Genomic DNA, 21,112 nt, shown 5'->3' on the forward strand with positions numbered 1-21,112 from the left:
TTAATGAAGAATTTCAGGTTTAATGAAAAATGTGACTACAAAACCTATAAACATTCAATAAATAAATACATTGCCTACTGTGCAACACTGGTAGGACCAGATCTGAAAAGAATTTGATCCTAATTTATGACCCAGACATAAATAATAGAAAACTAACAATAGTTTTAGGAAATCACAAACATTTCAGAGGCTTGTTCCCAGGTTTTAAAAATCTTTGACATTCCATAGCACAGATTAAAAAGTCTATTTACAGAGGAATATTCCCCCCATATAAAGCCATGACTGTGCTGTAAGGCTTGTTATATGAGAATTGGAGCTTACAAAACTACAGCTCGCATCCCTTAGGTTTGCAAGTCTTCTCTGGATAACCATGAACCCTGAAGGCCTCATCTAGGAGGACATAGCTCCTACACGCATTATCCTGAACAAGGCATTAATGTTGTTGGTGCGGATGGCATCCCTGCACGCTGTGATCACCTGGGCTTTTGGTTTACCAACTGCAAAGAAATTGAGTAAGTTTACATAAGTCAAATGCATGATTGTTTCATTATTCATTTTTTTTTAGCTTTAGATAGATTGGAGAACAGTTAGAACCTTTTTTCATTGCTGTGTATATACCTAATAGGTAGGGTTCTAAATGGTCATCACCCCCAAGTTTAAAGAGGCACTGTCACATTTTTCATGCAGGAAAAACATGACATTGTCTCTGCAAAGGGCTCCCCCATACTCCTCTTATAAGTTATGTGCTCTCAGCATGTGATGGTGCTCAGACCTAGCAAATGGTGACTAGACCTCAGCAATGTGACTGGGGACTGGGTCACACATGGAAATACTGTGTATTATAGATGGCTGGTGAATATGGAAGGGGGGGGGGGGTCAGGAGGGCCCTTTGCACTCTATAAACAAGGTTATTGTGTCCCCTTATAAATGAATAGCTACTTCAGGACACCTTGCAGACTGCAAGTAGTTTTATTTAGTACCATACGCCCACATTCCCAAGCACATGCTTCTGTTTCACTGTCTATAAAGCTGTAGCTCTTCCTGTAAGAACTAAGTATCCAATGAGAGTGCTGAACAGGCCAGAACATTTTCTTGTGGGGTAATTGTACTTGGAACATTCTGAGAATAGTGACAATTACACTTTTTAATACCACCTGTGCAGAAAGAATTTTGCATATCCTCTCTATACCCAAACAAAACTACAAACCCACAAAGCTGTGTTCTTTATAAAAAAAAACAAATGCCGTCTTTCTTTCTGGTGCTAGAAACAGTGCTAGCTAAAATATTTATATTTTAAAAATGTATTGGCCATGAGGTGTTAATTTATAAATGGATATAAGCTATTCACACTACAAAGTGAATTATCCCTTTCCAAGCTTAGCAGAGAGATGAAGCTGTGCTGACTTCAACCATCAAGTGCAAAATCATTTTTTTATTTGGATTTTCTTGCACATGATTAGTTATTCTTTGAAAAGTGAATTTTCAGCACATTGACTAAATTAGATGAATAACCTCTTGCATGGTGACAATTCACCTTGGTAGATGAACAGACTAAATTCCTTAAGAAAATCAGCTCCAGGGTATAGGAGCTACTAAAGTTATCCAAACGTACCTCGTAAACGTCCTGCTCGCTGAATTGCTTGATTTACACACTTGAGATTGTTAAGCAGTTCTGTATGGTTGTTGCAGCGAATCTTGTAGCGATTTATAAGGTCTCTGTTGAGGTCATAGAGTTCTGTATATCCTTTTTTCATATTTTTTCTGTGTCAGAAAAAAAAAAGGACATTACGCTATAACCACAATGTATAAAATTCCAATGTCCAGCAAGCACATGAAGTCCTACTGAAGCAGACAGACTTGATATATATATATATATATATATATATTAGATGGACAGGGTTATAGAACATGTACAAAGAGTTTGGTGGTCTCCGAGGACAGGTAGGGGTGTATTTTAGAGATGTTTCACAGATGAAAGTGGCAGGATCTGGAAATATTAAGAATGTGGGGGAAAAGGAGGAAAAATCAAAGGTAATGCCAAGACAACGCGCCCGAGGGGAGGGTCGAATAATCATGTTGCTCCCTTTCTGGCTTGATAAAAGTTTTGTAATTTAAATGTCTGCGTAAACCAGGGGTCGGAAAACTCCAGCCTTTAGGAGACATACGGTCTAGCCGGTAGTTTGTTCTGGCCTAACGCCCTCTGGCTGTTCCGGCCTAATCTTAGCCAGGCAACCCGCATGCGGCTCTTGAGCCTCCTCTTGCTGTGGCTCCCCTATTTACCGTGGCCTGCATTAACACTTTGGAAGTGTTAAAGCCGGGGTAAATAGGTAACGCCCCCTGAAGGGAAATCCATCTCCTCTGCCATGCATATGGAGGAGAGAGATTTCCCATCAGGAGGCGTTCCTGGTGGGGAGGGGCCATTGGGGCAGGACTTAAGAGAGTCCAGCCTAGTGTGCTCCTGCCCACCCCTGAAATGGCCTAGTGGCCACAAAAGTTTGTCTACCTCTGGTCTAAACAAACTCTCCATTCATTTTCTTTAGAAAGAGGCTTGAATTAAAAAGATTGTCCCCTACAGAGTGGGATCTTCTGTTTTAATGCATGTAAAATGTATTTAGCCTAAATTTAACTGGAAATTAATTTGGGGTTATTACCTTTTTCATATATTCTAGGAACTTTGTAACATGATTATCAGGTTACATGGTAATACCTGCAATTACAAAAACAGCTTTCAAGCTTACATGTCCCTCATGAGGCGAGCATCCTCAGCTTGTACCAGCATGCTGCGAATCAGGTTGGACTGATCAGCCATGTCTGCAGTAAGTTTCTGGTGTACAGAGTGGGATTCATCCACCTGAAAGAAACAGAAGTGAGATTAGGTTGTTATTTTGTGTTAATGTCAACTTTACATAATCAATTAAATAGAGTTTTTGTTTTTTTATTTACACAAAGAAAAACTACTGAGAGAAATTGAGAAATTACTGGTGGCAGAACCAGTATTAGCAGTAAGGGGGAAGGAGAGGAGGGTTGACAAAGGAATCATAAAGTGTCCACAATCTAAGTCTTTAAAAGCCAGATCAACTGAATCTTTGCACTTCCACATTCACATTCCCATTCACCAAGAATACAATTAAATACTAGTGAATTCCTGTTACCTTTTATACTTGTGTAGGATGCAGTCTATAACCAACACCACTATATATTACTTCTCCCTCCTAAATTATCTCCCCTAGTGCCCGAGGATCCCTCACTGTCAGGAGGAGTCCCATGGCTGTGCTCATGTCATGAATGCAGCCGTGGGAATCATCCTGTCGTTGTGGGATAACCTGTAAAAAAAAAAGTTTAGGTAGACAAACACACACACACACACGTTTAATAAAATACTTTACCAATAAAGCCTCCTCCTATTTTTTTACACATTTTAACCCTTTAAGGGAATGAGTAAGGGGTTTTTATGTACCCCTGTACTCATTCCCCAGGGTGAGGTGGTGGAGATCTGGGAGTCTCTTTATTAAAGAGGGCTTCCAGATTTCAAAGTCCTGATAAAAACGCTTATTAAAGCCCCCATTGTGTTCAATAGATGCTTTCATAAAAAGCTTAGAACGCTTGTAAAAGCCTCCATTGAATTCAATAGGAGCGTTTTCTAGCCTTTTAATTTTTGGAATGTTACAAGCAACGTTTAAGATAAAGCTTATAAACGTGCCTCAAGGAAACGTCCTGGTGTAGATTAGCCCATTGGAATGCATGGGCATTTCAAACATGGGCTTTTAAAGCCTCAGGTTAAACGCTGGGGAAAATGCTTGTGTAGACTAAGCCTTAGTGGCGGAAACTAAGGGGGGGGGGGGGGGGGGCGACATCTATTTTTTTTTTTCCCTACTCCACTATATTAGGTATATGATAGGATAATGAGTCCCAGAGATCTCAGTATTTATATGGATATTTGATCAGGACAGAAAGCTGTAACTCACCTGCACAAGCACTTTACGGAGCTGGTCAAAGTATTTTGGGAAATCTGCTTCCACAGGCAGGTCCTCTATGGCTAAAAATGCTGCTAGTGACTGAATAATGTCACCAGCTAGATCCAAGTCATCTGTACGTAGTGTGATCTGCTCAGAAAGAATTGTGTTGAGGTGTTATACAGAAACAGGGACAACTAAAACATACAATAAACAGGGAATCACCGACCTCTCCATTAGGTTTCATGTTAATGAGGAGATTCCCACTATCTCGAAGAGATGTAAAGCAGATTTGAAATGGAGCGCTCTGCACTTCTGTGTCTTCTGGTAACAGAAAATTCTGGTTCAACCACAGAACCACCTTCAAAAAAAAAAAAGAGAAAACACAAGGTTTTTTGACATAAGGATATGTGTGTCAGTATATAGGGGAGCCTATTCATTTACATTGATTAGCTGATATGACAGGTATTGCCTGCAGTGAGGACAGGTGCATGGCAACAGGGCTTTTCTCTACAGAACCATGCCAATAGGGAGATAGCTCTGTTAATATAGCAATAGTGCACAATCTTTGCAATGTCCTGGCAACATGGCATAATCCATCTATTGCCATGGTAGAAATGGCCGCAATAGAAATGGGGAAAGATCCAACTGTCAGCATAGCAATGGCCAGACCCCCCCACCAATGACATTGTAATTAGTCATATCAAGAGCCAGAGACCACCATCAGCATCCAACCTTAGCCATAGCAACATACAGATCCTGCTGTTGCCATAGTACTGGGATCGTAACCAGGCAACACACAAATGGTTATCACATTGACATCACATTGGAGATGTAATGCCTCCCTAAGCTTACATATTGGATACAATACCTAAGACCTAACATGACAAACAATGTATTGCTTTATTCATTATATTAGGTTCTGTGCAAAATTTTTTGGACAATGTATGTTTTATGTGTTAATTTTTAGTCATGGTAGCTGCTGTGAAAAAAGGGTCTATAGTTTTTTTTACACTGCTTCATATTCTTTACCTAAAAAAATCATCTGTCATTTTAGAAGACTCACCCTCTGTACCCGTTCATTTATGCTGAAAGTCACATAACTGGATGGCTCAGGTGAAGAGGTGGGGCTACTGAGCACATACATAGAGAACCGAGGAAGCTGCCTGGTTAGTTCAAACACGTGGAACTGTACACTGTCAACGGCAAAAGAAACAGTCATTATCTCACTTAATCAGACATTTTTTAAGTAAAGACATACATAAGACTTCACACTTTAATCTATATTTTAGTATATGACACCATGCAAGATATTAAATTCTTTCCAATATCTCACCAACATTTTCCTTTACCGTACATTGCTCTGCCTTACCTCCAGCAGTCCTTAAATTTACAGCAGTCAAATATTAATAGTCTTTAACTTTAGCAGAGCTCTGGTGAATTCCTTGCTGAAGCTACAGATACGTTATAGGATAGGGGTTCTATAATGTATCTATAACTTCAGCAAGGATTTCAGCTGAGCTCTGTTCAACCTGCTGTGATTAGAGGCAATAGGGAATAATAATCTTATGTCCTTGATTACTTACACCACAACGCTTTGTCTATGGATGCCTTCAAAAATTAGATTGTGGTTGACCATGCATGCACACACTGGCTTTTTAAATGCCTTTCCAACAGCTCTCTGATGTCTATGACCTCACTCAGACACTTTAGCTTCAGGATCTCTCTGAACAAGAGCATCCACTGAAACCAACTATATTATGTTGCCCATCCAGATTAATGGTGTTTTGTTCCTATCAATTATATTTTAGTACGAGGGGGTGCTGAGATGTTCCTGGCTTTGCCCCCTTCCAGTTGAAATAGAAAAATGAGTGTGGGGCCATATGACAGCCAAATATCTTAGTATGTAACAGAGCAAATATCAGGTCTTTGCGATTCCTAAAACTGTTTTTTCTTTTAGTGAGAAGCTGTGATGGCAGAGGCACAAGAAGTTTAACGTGGTTGGAGTTACGGGCCGTCATGACGTTTTTGTTTCTCCAGGCCAAGTCAGCAAAGGACATTCACACGGCGATATCACAAACACTGTCCTTCCTACAGCACTGTCAAAACCTGGATATCTAGTTTCAAGACTGGGCATTTCACCGTTGAAGATGAGCCCCGCAATGGGCAACCCCCAACCTCAACTGACCCAGCATCCTGCGATGCTGTCCATGAGCTGATTATTGGGGACCGGCGAATATCCGCAAAAAACATAGCCCAGATACTTGACATTTCAGTGGAGTGTGTTGGGTTTGTTATCACCACTATCCTAGACATGCTCAAGCTTTCAGCGAAGTGGGTGCCGAAATGTTTGAACAGTGATCAGAGGAACGAACGAGTTGAAACATCCAAAGCCATTTTGGCTCATTTTGAAGCTGCACAGGACTTTTTGTGTTAGTCACTGCGGATGACACCTGGCTCCACATCTATGATCCTGAAACCAAGGAACAGTCAAAGGAATGGCGCCACAGCGGCTCCCTGCGGCTGAAGACGTTCCGAACCCAGAAATCGGCCAAAAAACTCATGGCGTCTGTTCTGGGACAAAGACGGTATTCTGTTGGTGGACTACCTACCTCAGGGCTCTATTATCACCGGACAGTATTATGCTAACCTCCTGGACCAGCTGAAGGAGGCAATTAGGACAAATTGCCGTGGAAAGTTGATCATAGGTATCCTTTTTTTGTAGGAAAATGCACCTGTGCACACCTCCAACGTTTTGGCTGCCAAATTGAACCCCATGGGTTTCCAAATGGTCCACCATCCTCCCTACTCACCTGACCTGGCCCCTTCGGACTATTATCTGTTCCTGATTTGGAGGAAACACCTGAAGGGGCAACAATTTGGGGATATTTCTGACGTCAAAGATGCTGATGAGAGTTTGTTTGCGGCCCAACCAAAGGACTTTTATTTGAACGGTCTAGAAAAGCTACAACTGCGCTGTACCAAGTGCATGAGTCTCAGGGGGGAATATGTTGAATAAATGTGTTATTTCATAACTTTGTCTCTCTTCGTTCTGGGCAAAGTCAGGAACTTCTCAGCACTCCCCCATGTGTGTGTGTGTGTGTGTGTATGTGTATATATATGTATATATATATATATATATATATATATATATATATATATATATATGTCTTTCTGAGAACACTCACAATTTATGCTCATACCTGCTTTTGTATCCAACAAATGCTTTAATATGCAGATCCACAGGAACATCTTTGGGAGGGCAGATAGGGACCCGGATACGTCCAGTAAGATTGTGAGCACTAGGGTGCACAACATGGCTTTCACCTTCAAATATACCTTCAGCAAAAATGAGCACTGCACGGATAATTGTATCTGAGGAAAAAAAGGCCCTAAATAATACATGCGATCATACAGTAAGCACATGCAGGAACAAATCACAGTCAGAACAAATACAGCATAATTGGTAAGACTGTAATAATGACTTTTGTTAGCCCACAATCCATAGCACCCTCAAAGCTTTTCTAAGCTACAAAAGGCATGCCTCCTGTTTCCACCTTTAAATGTTTTGATACAAAAACTAGTAACTTATTAAAACCTCATTGCATAGGACCTATTACCACTGCTCACCATTAGATGTTGAAATGCTCAGCTCCACGTGGGCAATCTGAGTCTCAGATCCCAGAGTAACAGAGAGAGCAGTCTGTAGCTGTGTGTTTGCTGGAATTACTCCCATTTGACCATCAGGCTCACTTGCTTGTGACCTTGATTCTGCCTGTTACAACAAAAAACAAAAAACAAAACTTAAAGCACATTTCCAGGTAAAACAATATTTTTTTATTTTTGAATAGAATGGGGAAGATTTAGAATCCCTGTCTGTTTACCATCATCTGTATCCCCATCTAATGAATGTCGTAAAGAACAGGGATGAAGGGGACCTTCCCAACAGGGACACAGAACACAATTAAAACATTATTTATTCAGACTGACGAAAAGGTAATATTTCCATCACAGTCGTCCTCAAACAGGGTTCCTTGAAACCCTAGGATTCCTCAAAAGGTTGCAGTTGCAGAGAGTAGCAATTTTTTACTCCCACTCAAACCATCTTTTTAGATATCTGCAAGTGTGACATTGTTCTCATTGACCACCAATAGGAGTATTCTGCAAACTGATCACCACTTTAGGAAATATACATCCTACTAACCACTAATATAAGGAGAATTCTTCCAACTGGCTACCAATGTAAGAAGTGTTCACCCACACACTAACAATGTAAGAATTCTTCCCACTAACCACCAATGTAATAAAAATTCCTAACATGGCAAGTTTTTAGGGGTGTTTGTGCCACTAATAGGCAGATTTCCCCTTGCTTCCTGCCAGGTGACATAGAGAACAGGAACAGTGAAACCTGAAAGTTTCCAGCTCTTACATGCTCTAGTCAAAACAAGGAAAAAAAGATTTGCCCAATGCTGGGCTTTAAAGTACAGGGCACCTTTGAATTTTCTTGGTAATTCTTCAGTTCTAATAGCAGATTCTGCTTCTTCTGACTGAGTTCTCTGACAAGTTCTTGCTCCACACTTGTATCCATTAAACTTCCAGGGGTTTGCTGGCTTGAAGGAAGGTAGCCTCTCACTGTGATAGAATAAGAGCTTTCATTTAGATTACTGCTACACATTACTGTTGACTATTGACAGGAGTCAAAGGTCAGTTAACAATGTGGCCACTATATACAGCAATGGTTAATTTCGAAAGATGTCATTTCTAAGACTGTAACAACTATCAAAGTTCTGTAAACACCTTCAAAATATATATTCAGCTGGTACACTACATATTTGAATATGTATCTTAACATTGTAATATCTGACATCTATCAATTTAAAATGAACGATCAATGATTATTCACGATTTTTTTGAACAATCGTAGTGTATACATTTCTGTACATGCTGTAACAATACGATCGTTCAAATATAATCCACCAATTATGTACACACTAGATACGATAGTTGAAACGATCGTTTGTAAACAATCTTTCGAACGATGCAGGAAAACACATGTACAGGGGAAAGTATATCACAGAACAAGCCACGATCACTGAACGACCGTACACACAATACATTACGAATGATCATCCCCCAATCAGATCCGCCGGGACGGTCGTTCTTTTCCAGCGAGATTCCTCGTTCGTCAGCGTCGTTGACCAGTCGTTGTGCACTTTTTTTAACAATTATCGAATCTTTCGTGGATCGTTCATTTCCAACGACAATTATTGCACGTGTGTACGCAGCCAAAGTTCAGGGATGAACAGATTCACATCTCAACATTACCAGAGACTCAATACTCCATCACCATTGACTGATGAAGAAGACCCTGTACAGCCCTTTAACACCTTAATTTGATTGTTTCACAACAAAACAAAGATCTATTGTGTGGATCAATGCCGTGCTGTTTATCTATTAATAGGCTACATACACACGTCTGTTGGGTTAGCACAATTTTATTTAAAATCAATTATGTCTCACCAACAATAATGCTTTACCAGTATTTACTGGTATATGTATGCCATATATGAGGTCATCCTTTACTGGCATCCCTATAATGTAAAATGCTGGTTTAAGGATGATCATTGGTCAAGTAATGGTCAAGCACTGGCCATTGTCTTAGTTCCTGTGTAGTTAAAAACACAGTTCCACACCTAATTAACTAGTCTTAACCAGAACTAACTAAGAGCAGAACGGTGCTGTATGTACAGCACTCGTTCCTGCATAGTGCAGTCGTTAGTCGTTGGAAAGGATCGTGAAAGAACCTTTCCAAGGACAATTATTGCACGTGTGTAAGCAGCCTTACTCTTTACTCTTAAATATCAAAATCCATTTGGTCACTACAGCACACCAACATTCTGGTTTGTACCATCTGAAAGGCAGTTGGGATATCATGTTACCTGGTCAAGGCCATGAGCAAAGCTCTTGTAAGATTGATGGAATTCATTTCATCTCACTAGATAAAATGAACTGAGCAGTACAGATGTTACATAAGGCAATTTGTTAAACACTAAATGACAGATGTTCACTTTGGACGAAATGGACACTGTGAGCCCATGCTGTAACCTTTCCTTACCTTCTCCATCAATAGAACAGCAAATTAGTTGAGTTTTCCCATCCATGCGGTAATCGCCTTCTACCACTCCCGCTATAGATGAGGAGAAATTGTCTTTAAAGATCACCTCGCCTGTACGATCACTGCGTGCGTCAACCTGAATAACAAGCACGTACAATAGAAACAGAAAATGAAAACCACAAGTGTGCACAACCATTAGATGAGCATTTCCTGGCCCAAGGATGACTGAACTAATAATTATAGGGTCTGAAGCTTACATGTTTTACTAAGGGTTGATGGGTGGGCAGTATGCCTGTTCACAATGACATCAACCCATTGCGGATCATTATAATATTAATTATTATTATTATTATCATTATTAATGGTGAAATACTCACCTTTCCATTGGACCATCCTGTAATCAGCTCACAGACACCATCAGAATTAAGGTCGAAGGCATGTATACTCATTGCAAGGTTTTTAGACTGTAAAGACATTAAAAAAAAAAAATTAAAAAAAAGATTATAATTAAAATGCACACTGGTATCTCGCACCTGCCTGCTGATCACTGAGGTTGTCACATACTCCTAAATCATTTGTCGTCTGTCCTTCCAAATACATTTACAGAGGGACATCTACAGGAAACCTAAATGGAATTAGATGTCCCCAGACCCATCCACCTTCTGATGACAGTCTGTTGTATCAATGACAATTAAAAAACCTCTTCAACCTGCAACTATATCCAGGACCAAATGCCAATTGAAATGTTTTGGGATGATGGATAATCTCACAGCAAGTTTACATAACCACTTATACTCCTTTATTAAAAATAGGAATCTTCTACAACTAGCTATAGATCTATTTGGATTCTCTAATTTCGTTGCATACCAAGCTATTAGTCTAATTTTTATAATTAAAACCTCAGTACAAATTGTAGGGCCCTATTCATCCTATTTTATCCCTTTAACTTTTTTCCTAGCCCTTGAGCATATTAAGACACTGGGTAAAAGGGCTATAAAATCTATTTTATTTAGCTGTACATTTATTTTAGCTGTACGTGATAGGTAGGTTTAATTAATTAAAGCTGCCTGACTGATTTACACACCTACCTTTATCCTCCAATAGCGTGACATGCGGTCATACACACCCACTGTTCCATTAGAAAGAGCGTACCCAAATCGACTGGAGTACATGGGGCACATTGCAGTGATTGTCTGAAATAAAATAATATTCAATATTAAAATTAAAAATAAAATTTCAATTATTTGTAATTTTTATTTGAAGAAGAACCTGCACAAAGGGATACAAATCTCCATGTGGTGTATTCTAAAATCAAACAGAAACAAAATATTTCAGTTGGGTAGATGAGAGCTGAAACAAAATGGAGGCAGAATGCACAGCGTCTTTTATGACGTTTCTCGGATTTTAATGATCTGGTCTTATTTCATGATAGGGATTCAGAAAGAGCAGAAGGCAAAAGGTCATTATGACTGCTAAGCAGCTAGCAGCCCCTATATCAAATCAGAAAACCTTTCTAGGCATACCTAGTTCGCTCTTTATCCAAAACAGTTTAAACTGAAACTGTGTTCTTTAAAACATTCTGAACTGTAGCTTAATGTTTATGGAAGTCACTAAGAGGTAACATACCCCACAGAGCTCCCCAGAAGTACCTAAAGTCAGTTTTTTTTTTCAAACTTGAACTAGTTACTTTAACATTTACAACTACTCGTCTGTGAGGCAACCCTTAACAGTTATGGCCTAATAACAATGCCAATGTGGCTAGCCAAGGATAAGTTAAAATTAATATTAAAGCACAATATATATTGAGGTTCATAGGGATCTACATGTCAGATGTGACAATTCATGTATGAATGCATGAGCAGGGTAGACACACACAAAAGTTGTTTTGGTTGACTTGTTTAGGAGATCAGAAAAATTTGCATATAGAAGAACAAGCAATTTGCAGCGAACAGAGCTGATGAGGTTTATTCATTTTTCACAATACCTAAAATGGAAAAGCCTTTGACTTCAATAAATTTTAGAGGAGAGTATCTGTGCTGTATCTAAACCCTAACAAATAACTTCTATTTGTCTATTTGGACCATTTTGTTCTGGTAAATATACCAGCGAGTGTTTTGTTAGATCTTTTTTATTAAAAAAATACATATTTAATCCTACTTGGAGAGGAAGACACGGGTTAATGTTTTTTTCACAGTTTGGAATCTTTTATGCATACTTTACCAGTTACCTCTAAACAGCAGATTGTTAAACCTTTGAGCAGACAACATGGTACATGTTAAAATTGTTGTTTATTGACCCCCCAGTTTTGTTATAATCTTCTGAATGCTTTTACTTGTTTGTACTGATGTCAATTGTGTTTCTCATCTCTCCTATGTAATCCTTACAAATAATAATATAAATATTGAATAAAAAAATATTCCAAACTTGTCAAAAAATCTTTTCGGATGGTAAATTTTTCTACTCTTTTCCCTACACCTACAGCTTCCTTAGCTCTAAGGTCACCAGGACACTTCTGTTTAAGGATAAGAGAGGGACTCCATAGTAATATCTTGTTTCTTTTATCCTTATACCGCAGGGTGGGTGCATGTTGTCACCCAGAACAGGAAGTGTGTTGTTGGCAAAACCACCAAGAGAAATAAAGGAAAAGAAAAACCTGGAAAAAAATACAGTTACTTATCAGGGTTCTATTAACCCGCATTATATAACATTTTATGTTTTGGTTTGGGATAAGTTTTAACATGTTTTGACACTTGTACATGTTGCTATTATTTCTGTTCTTAGATTCATGCTCTGTTCCACAAACAGACATAAAGGCAGCCAAACTTGGAGAAATGTTTTAATAGTAAAATTATAGACACCGATCTGTCTCCACACCATGTTTTAATCACACTAATTATTGTATAAAGTGAATACTTTTCTTTGTAAAACTTTTCATCTCAGCCTTTCTAAGAAGCCAAGCATGATATGACTTGTATATAGACAGTAAAACTGCAAATATAAGGAAGACACAGCTTGGATATGCTTACCTCTGTCTCTGTCATCTCAGCCACAATCTCATCTTCTTTAAAGACTCTTATGTCAAAGTCTTCAGATCCAACAAGAAGCTGAAATGTATCATTTAAAAAGATCAGTAAGAAAATGTGCATGTATGTAGAATGTAGCTTTGGAAAATAGAATAGTGTTTTCATGAGCTAAAATGGCAACACTTTTTGATTTGGATAGATTGGTTAGATATCTTACAACTAATGCCATTAATGTATTGCAGTTTGTGTTACTGTAAAGAAATTCACTCTCTCCAATTGTCCTGATCACCATTATCACCAGCAATGAAACTAAGGGGGAATCCTATAAGGGGGATAAGTGGGTGTATGAGTGTGTTACATTTGTGCCCTACCACAGGGGGCACCATGGGAAAAGTTATGTAGTTTTCCTGCTAATGGTTTCCCCACCATCATGATCACTGTGTATATCACAGTCAAGGCCCCTTCCTCCTCCAGCTCTCCATTTTGCTTTATGAAGAACTCTTTAAATGTTGTTTAAAGTAATTTAAGAAAGGCAGGTCACACTTAGTACACTTGATTTACAAAAAGTTTCAAAGAACTGAAGAATAGAGGGGAGCAAGGCCTGCAGGTCCTTATGATACAGGAATGTTTTCTCTGTATGATGAATACATCATATGATATAGTCTGCTCTCTGGTTAGAAAAGGTTTGGCTAAAATGTAGTGTGCATGCACAATAAAACTCTTACCTCTTTCTTCCCATCTCCATCAAAATCACACAATGCTAATGAGCGAACATTATCTCCTGTAACCTAGAACATAATTTAAATTTGTTAGAAAACAATATGTACAGCTTTATTGTATTCTATATTTCCTGACTTTTCTGCAAACATAACTTCATCAATCAAAGATTGTTTTTAGGGATGTTTTTGAACAATCCAAAAGCTGAAGTTGGAATCCGAAGCTCCAAGCCTTCTCTAATTTAGAGCAGTTCCATACCTAGAAACCTACTTGCTGCAATATTTTGGATATGCCAGGGCCGAATAAAGGTGGAGAAAAGAATTAAAGGAAGAGTATATTAAAGGATCCATTTACCACACAGTGCAATGCTGTTGTCATTTCCCTTACACCACATTATCTGGGTCTTGCAATACTCTTTTACAGCCATAGAATGACTGTAAATCCTGCTCATAAACAAATGGGGTTACATTCTGCTCAGCATGCATTGGGATATGTGCAGATTGTGCACTGTGTAATGAACATACAATAAACAAAACAACTTGGAGCATGTAACAAAGATTTCTGGAATATGTGCATGTCTCATTTGCCCTTTAAACTGCAGTTTTGTCACCTCAGCCACCAGTCAATGGGCCTGATTTAGTCAAGCTGAAATTTGCCAACAAATAGCAAATACCTTTTAAGAAATTAATTCCAGGTGTGCTATACCACCCAGCTTTACCTATGAAAGGGTATCCTCTCCAGTCTTGGAGAGCTTTAATAAATCAGGCCCCATGACTGAATAGTAAGAGAGCAGCAGTGCAGTGATGAATAATACTTTTTTGGTCTAAATGCTGCTCTGTAGGGGAATACTGGAGGTTGATATCAGGATAGATTTAGGCACATGTGCAAGTTACGTACATTAAAAATAAAACACACATTTGTAAAATTTTAAATAAAAAAAATATGGATTGTCAGTATTTTCTATATATAGTAAAGTTTAATTACAGTTTATGCAATTTGTAAGGAAATATCTAAAAAGCAAATGTTAATAAATGCTAGACAAGATTTATTTTCTCACTTTTCATACACACTTACAGTCCAAAACATGTCATTTCCTTTGTAGTCAAATCCTTGCAAGGCACAGTTTCCACCAATGATGGCAAGGGGACAACTGACATCTCCCAGGCTGCCTAGAACTACCGCATTAGCTCCATCTGCAATCTAAAAAGAAAACATATATTACTAATACAAAAGTGAGAGGCATACATTCCTTTTATAATGCAAGCAATCGATTCAGCATTCATGTAAATGCAGTTACCAAGTTTTTTCTTAGTTTTGGATGAAGTGGGGAAGGGTTACATCCTCTGTCATTTTTTATTACTGCCCCAGCGGGGGAGATTCACTTTTTATGTGTCTTGGTGACAACAACAGAAAGTAAAGGATAAATCTGATGATTTTTTGTTGTCATCAGAGCAAAAGATAAGGGAAAATCTTCTAATAAAGACCCTTGCACATTTGACCCTTGCACAAGCTAAAGTAAAAGTTCAGAAAAAAAGCAATTGTATTATTTTGGGCAGAGTGAAGAAGGTGTAGAAAACTGCAACCGCATTCCTCCATTCAATGAAACAGACTCACCTACAGAAAGCGACCTCTTAATTCAATGATCTTTCTGACCATAGTGTAATAGAGCCCCCCCCCCTCAACATGGATGAATGACACCATTCCTTTGAGTGGAGGATAGAAGCCCAAGATGCCTGAATGTTATGTACACAGTTTGATCTTCTCTTTGGTGTTCCATTTAGATGATGTTTGGCCCTCTTTGTACAAAAAAGGTAACTATTTGATAAGTGAGGTTCATTCCAGCAAACTTGGAATGGATCCGGTTCAGGATTAAAAACGATTGCCAACTAATAGGCAAATGAATTTAGGAAATTCATTCCAGGTTTTCTGAATTACCCAGACTCACCCGTGATAACCAATTCTAATGTGCATCATGTTATTCAGTAGTGGCTGTCCAAAACATTGTAATATTTATAATGCAAAATAAATGTCAATGTCATTCACCAAACGAACCCCTTTTCAAAAGAATGACTATCAGTTACCTCTTTATAGAACAGGTCAGAGTTGTTGTGTACATCATAGGCCAGGAGATTGGTTTGTGTTCCCACTATGAGGGAGTCACAGCTTTGATGAGGGTCCAGCAAACCAGCAGTCAAGCAACTGACACTTTGGTTAATGTTTAGTAGAGAAATGTCTGTGTCCTGAGCACTCTGAATTAGGCGATTTGAGGAAACGCGCTGATTCCTGGAATGAGGGTTGTGTATAAAAACCTATGGAAAGAGATATTTATAATAAAAATACAGAAAAATATTCTGCCTATTTAAATGATACATTTATATAGGAATGCTCCGGATCTATACAATACTTAAAGGTAACTTGGCCTGAAAATAATATATATTGTATTTATCAGTAGCTGTCAAAATATGAGGTATAGGGGGCCAAAATGAGCCCATGACGTTTACAAAGGTCAAATATTAAATATTTTATATGTAATAGTACAGAAGACTAAAGCCAATGCTCAGAAACTGTTATAGATTCAAATATAGACTAAATTCACATTGCAGGAGACAGTCACATGACACTGCTAGAGTTCACTACGATTTTATCTTTTTTACAAATTAACGCTTCCTCTACTTTCTGCTGGGTTTCAGGGGTCACAGTGCAAATATTGAAGCATTGCAGGTTGGAAGTCAGAAAACCATACTGGTTTTTTAAGTATGGTTGTGAGCTAGTAAGTATATATCTAAACTTTGTGGTCACATTGTAATTGGACAGCCGTGTTCTTTGCCAAGTTTGCTGGATTACCCAGGTTCATCCATGAAAGTCTATCTTTTCCAGTCTTAGAGAAATGTAATAAATAAAGCCCATGGTGACAGGCCATAAAGTAGGCATGGGATAAAAACTGGCAAAGATCGGAGTTCGACCCTTGATCCTAATGTTGCTGTTTGCACAATATAGTGTCCTGAGTTTTGTAACATGCTAAGAGTACATGTGTACTAAATGTGTACTACTGTACTTAGGTTTCTATGGGTTTCTGATGCACAATATAGTGTCCTGAGTTTTGTAACATGCTAAGGGTACATGTGTACTAAAATGGTGAATGCATGAGAGAATTAGGTTTCTATGGGTTTCTGATGCAAGTAATGTTTTATTTTTTTTTTCATAGGCTAATGATGCTAAACGACCTCATATGCTCCAATCAGCTGACTTGTGAAAGCACTGACAGACATAACTTCCCAGTGCAAGTGATTCTTGCTTTTCTATTGTCATGTTAAAACTGAACTTAAATATAAAAATACATACCTTTCCAGCCTGTGTAGCTGCAGTCAAACATGGGTGAATACCATCATATTTTCCCACTGCCACCATTCGAGGATTTATTTTGTGATTTAATTTCAAGGTAAATATCGGGACAAGCATGATTAATCCCTGCAAACAAACAAATAACAATTAGAATATAATTATTAAGAATGAAATAAATGTAAATATATACAAGGGATCTGTTCTGCTGCCAAATGATTTATATTTACTTTTGTTTCATCTTGTGATCCAGCCACCCCTACTAGACCCCTACCCATTAGAGATCTGTGACCTACACTGCTGAGGGATCTGGATATACCCCCAACCAGATGATAGGACAAAGAATAAGCAGCACTGTAAAGAGGCCATCTGTCATAGTCCATCAAGTTCAACCACCAGGGAAATAAACATATCCTAGATATAAAACCCTATAGACATAGTTGACCGAGAGGAAGGCAAAAAAAAACCCTGGTACAATTTGCTCCAACAGGAGAAAAAATACTTCCTGATTCCATGAGGCAATCGGATGTTCCCTGGATCAATGGTCTCTGTTACTCTCCCCTCATGATATGTAATGTATTATTAATTAATACATCAATACATTTATTGGTGTTTTTATACTTTCCAGGAATTCAGCTTTATATAAACCTACAGATTATCAAGTAATATAATCCAAATCGTGTTTTTGCATAATACTAAGAACACAGCCGTTGTGTCAATTAAAGCATTATTTATTAAAAATGAATAGATCCTACTGAACGCTGCTTGGTATTGCATAACCTTACCGAACAAACAAAACAAACAAACCTTAACAAAAGACAAACTAGTTCCTTGTAAACCACATCCAGATTTGCTGTAATATAATAGTCTTCTATAATCACCATTTTGATTCATCTCCACCTGGCTTATATTACATTCGTGTGAACATAGAGCTCTCCAGGTCACAATGCACACTATTCACTCACAAGTGTTTTATATATAAATATAACACAGTGCTATATATTTATAACTGCACCGCAGGTCATCAGCTTCTTCTTACAATACTGATCAGCTTAAGTCTGGTTTAGTTGAGTGGGATTTAGTAGGTTTAATGTAAAGTCGTGTATTGTGCACTTTTGGGAAGCCAGTTCTTTCTACGTGGGAACTGCAGAATATGTGGCTGGCACATTACCAATGCAGAGGTAGCACAGTGTTAGACCTTTGTATTTGAATACAAAGCTATTCTTATGAGTTAAGATTCAAATACTGTCTAATGTTGTCTCAAGCGCTATTCATGCAATGGTATATTCCATGGTTTATAGCAGTTAGAACCTATATACATGGCAGATCAGTTATATATTTTTTCACTAGAATTTGCCATACCTATTGCTCCTACTTCCTTTTTGCTGAGCATGTGATGTGTTTTAGTAGGTGAGCAGAAAATTTAATGTGAGATTTTTCAACTTGATTCTACTGGAATAAAGCTGCACCCTTGAAGGGCCAATGCTTCTTCATATCCATCAGACAAGAAGTGTCTGCTGCATGGCATGGTTTGTATTTTTCTATATAAACATATATATTATAATTCTCTTCTTTATTGCTTTATGATTCTCCCTGGTTACCCATGGTCCAACCCAACACAGATGAGCCATCACTTAAAAGTAGGATCTATATGAAGATGCTTCAGCATCTGAAGCAGTACATTAGACCATCCAAGCAAGATGTTCCACCATATAGGCAACTGGTCCCAGTGAAGAACATGGCCAGCACTCACTGGCACAATGCTTTTTCTGCTAGCGGCCTTGGAGCTGTATGCAAACATTATCAGTCCTGCTGTTAAAGATACTGATTCTCAAATAGTGAACAATGTGTCTCTGTGTGGGGGGCACAAGGTAAACAGCCCATCATAAGTTACATTTCTACCATTTCCCCACTTATCTTTGCTGTATAGCAGTGATCTGGAGAGTCCCCTCCTCCCAGCAGACACTGTAAGGATTAGCTTGTAAGGAGATAAAACCACAGCTCCCTGCACATGTCATTAAATCGGTGACAAGGCCAGGTACAATGTGGCAGTGTGGGTGTTCACATTAAGCAATATTCATGAAAAATCTAAATAAGGCCTAGAAAAAAATAAGGAGTAGTAAGGGGCCTTAATGAAGTAAAAATCAAGCTCAACTTATTCCTTTGATTACAAAACTAAGGGAAAACATTTAAATGATTAAAATAGAAAACTTCTCTGGAAAAAGTGTTTCATATTTCCTCCATTCCCAGTCACAGGACCAAAGCATTGGTTTTGAGCACATTGGGGCCCAATCATAACGCAAAAATAAGCACAGCAGTAATTTAATGCTGTAGTTTGTGGCGTTACCACCGCAGTTCTTCACACATAGATCATGCTTTTCTTAAGATAATATGGAGGGAATCGGAGGGGTAAAGAGAGAAAGTCAATAGACAAATGAATAGTTTCCAAAAGCAATGAATTGGTTGTAACCCAATGAAAACCCTGAACGAGGCTGTACTGCATAACCACAGTGTATTGTGGTCCTGGCTGTGCTCTTGGTCATTGGTGATTGAATAACGACTAAAATACTGAAGTCTGAATTATTATTAGCTTGGCAGGAACTACATATATATGTATTTCAACTGTGGATTTCGCTGGAGTTTCATTATTACTTGTGCTAATGCCTGTTATAGATTACCTAGCTGCTAACATTCCTCTGATGGGTGCTTTATTTTTGTAGAAGAGTAAACTATAGTAAATACCAAAGCTCAATTTGTCAATCAGCAGCAACTAACCTGTAAGTGACAATGTTCTATGAGCCAAATAATAAAATACTTCAGAAGAAAAATCATAGTGGAGGTTTGGAACAGGTAAGTAGGTTAGGTTTGGGCTAAGGCCTTGGCGTGAAAGGGGTAAGGGATGGGTTGAAGCCAAATTCCAGGAAAGCAGCCATGTACACATTTGAAATACATGTATTGGAAACATTTTACCTTCCAAAGGATTTGTAATCATATGAAGTCAGCTTAATGATCCAGGCACCTCTGCACACATGCTAAAATTTTCACAGTCCTCTGAGCCCAATGTCAAAAGATAAAATGCTCTGCAAACAAGTGTATTCCACTCTAACGAGATGGCAAAATGGGCATTAATAGAAAAAGGAGAGGAAAGGGGTGCAGAATATGCTACTAGAATTGGGAGAAGAGTATACATTAGCAATTAGGTTACGTCAGATGATTCTTGTCTGATTATCGCTTCAGGGCTAGTATCGGATGAGAATCTGATGTGTACAGCAGTGATCAAATGTAGTTCATTGATCCATACTGACGGATTCAAGAACAACGAACGATAAATGACCACAATCCAAGTGAAGGGGAGAGAACGCAGCTCACTCGTTGTCCCCCCTCCCCTCTCCATAGAGCAGAATGGTGTTCATTGTACAGCATTCGTTCATGAGTCTTTCAGTCTTTTGTCGTTGGAAAGGATCGTAAAGGATTATTTTGTCCAATGACAAAAATCTAATGTGTGTGATAGGAACAGTATCCGATACTGTCTGATTGCATATTACCATTAAGCCTGTGTCGTTCCTACAGAGCTAATAACAATATCCAACCCATCCTATTCCACGGGTACCCCAAGTGTCTCCATCAGGAAGTGCCCACATACTCCTTGTGTTAACGGGGATGTCTAGCACCTTTGTTGGTTTAGGACCTTCTGTTAATTATTATTGAGAATGTATCTGTTCTGACTTGCATACAAATTCAAGTTAAGAATAAATCTACAGTCCCTATCTCATATGAAACCCGGGGACTACCTGTACACAAATACCTTTCTTAGTACTTATTCAAAATGTTTGATGTATTGGTGGAAGCTCGTCTTCTTTAGGTATAATGGATTTATAATAATTTATTAAAGCTCTCAAAGGCTGGAGATGATACACTTTCATCAGTGAAGCTGGGAGATCCAGAAAACCTGGAATGGATTTCTC

General features: G+C 38.5%; 1 protein-coding gene across 1 annotated transcript in view; it reads right to left on the minus strand.

The window, feature by feature from the left end:
* Positions 1–21,112, minus strand: part of BBS2 (Bardet-Biedl syndrome 2) — a 23,267-nt gene continuing 2,155 nt past the window's right edge. Inside the window, exons 2-18 of the mRNA XM_072422841.1 lie at positions 17,151–17,276; positions 15,890–16,117; positions 14,883–15,008; positions 13,817–13,879; positions 13,095–13,172; positions 11,157–11,261; positions 10,446–10,532; positions 10,069–10,204; positions 8,446–8,585; positions 7,584–7,728; positions 7,157–7,328; positions 5,020–5,149; positions 4,183–4,314; positions 3,966–4,103; positions 2,739–2,851; positions 1,613–1,761; positions 1–497 (exon numbers count right to left, since the gene is read on the minus strand). Coding sequence (XP_072278942.1) covers positions 391–497; positions 1,613–1,761; positions 2,739–2,851; positions 3,966–4,103; positions 4,183–4,314; positions 5,020–5,149; positions 7,157–7,328; positions 7,584–7,728; positions 8,446–8,585; positions 10,069–10,204; positions 10,446–10,532; positions 11,157–11,261; positions 13,095–13,172; positions 13,817–13,879; positions 14,883–15,008; positions 15,890–16,117; positions 17,151–17,267 — 2,166 coding nt within the window. The 5' untranslated portion in view covers positions 17,268–17,276 and the 3' untranslated portion in view covers positions 1–390. The remainder of the gene's footprint in view (positions 498–1,612; positions 1,762–2,738; positions 2,852–3,965; positions 4,104–4,182; positions 4,315–5,019; positions 5,150–7,156; positions 7,329–7,583; positions 7,729–8,445; positions 8,586–10,068; positions 10,205–10,445; positions 10,533–11,156; positions 11,262–13,094; positions 13,173–13,816; positions 13,880–14,882; positions 15,009–15,889; positions 16,118–17,150; positions 17,277–21,112) is intronic.

This window comes from Pyxicephalus adspersus, chromosome 9 (genome assembly GCF_032062135.1).
Source record: "Pyxicephalus adspersus chromosome 9, UCB_Pads_2.0, whole genome shotgun sequence".
Classification (NCBI taxonomy): domain Eukaryota; kingdom Metazoa; phylum Chordata; class Amphibia; order Anura; family Pyxicephalidae; genus Pyxicephalus; species Pyxicephalus adspersus.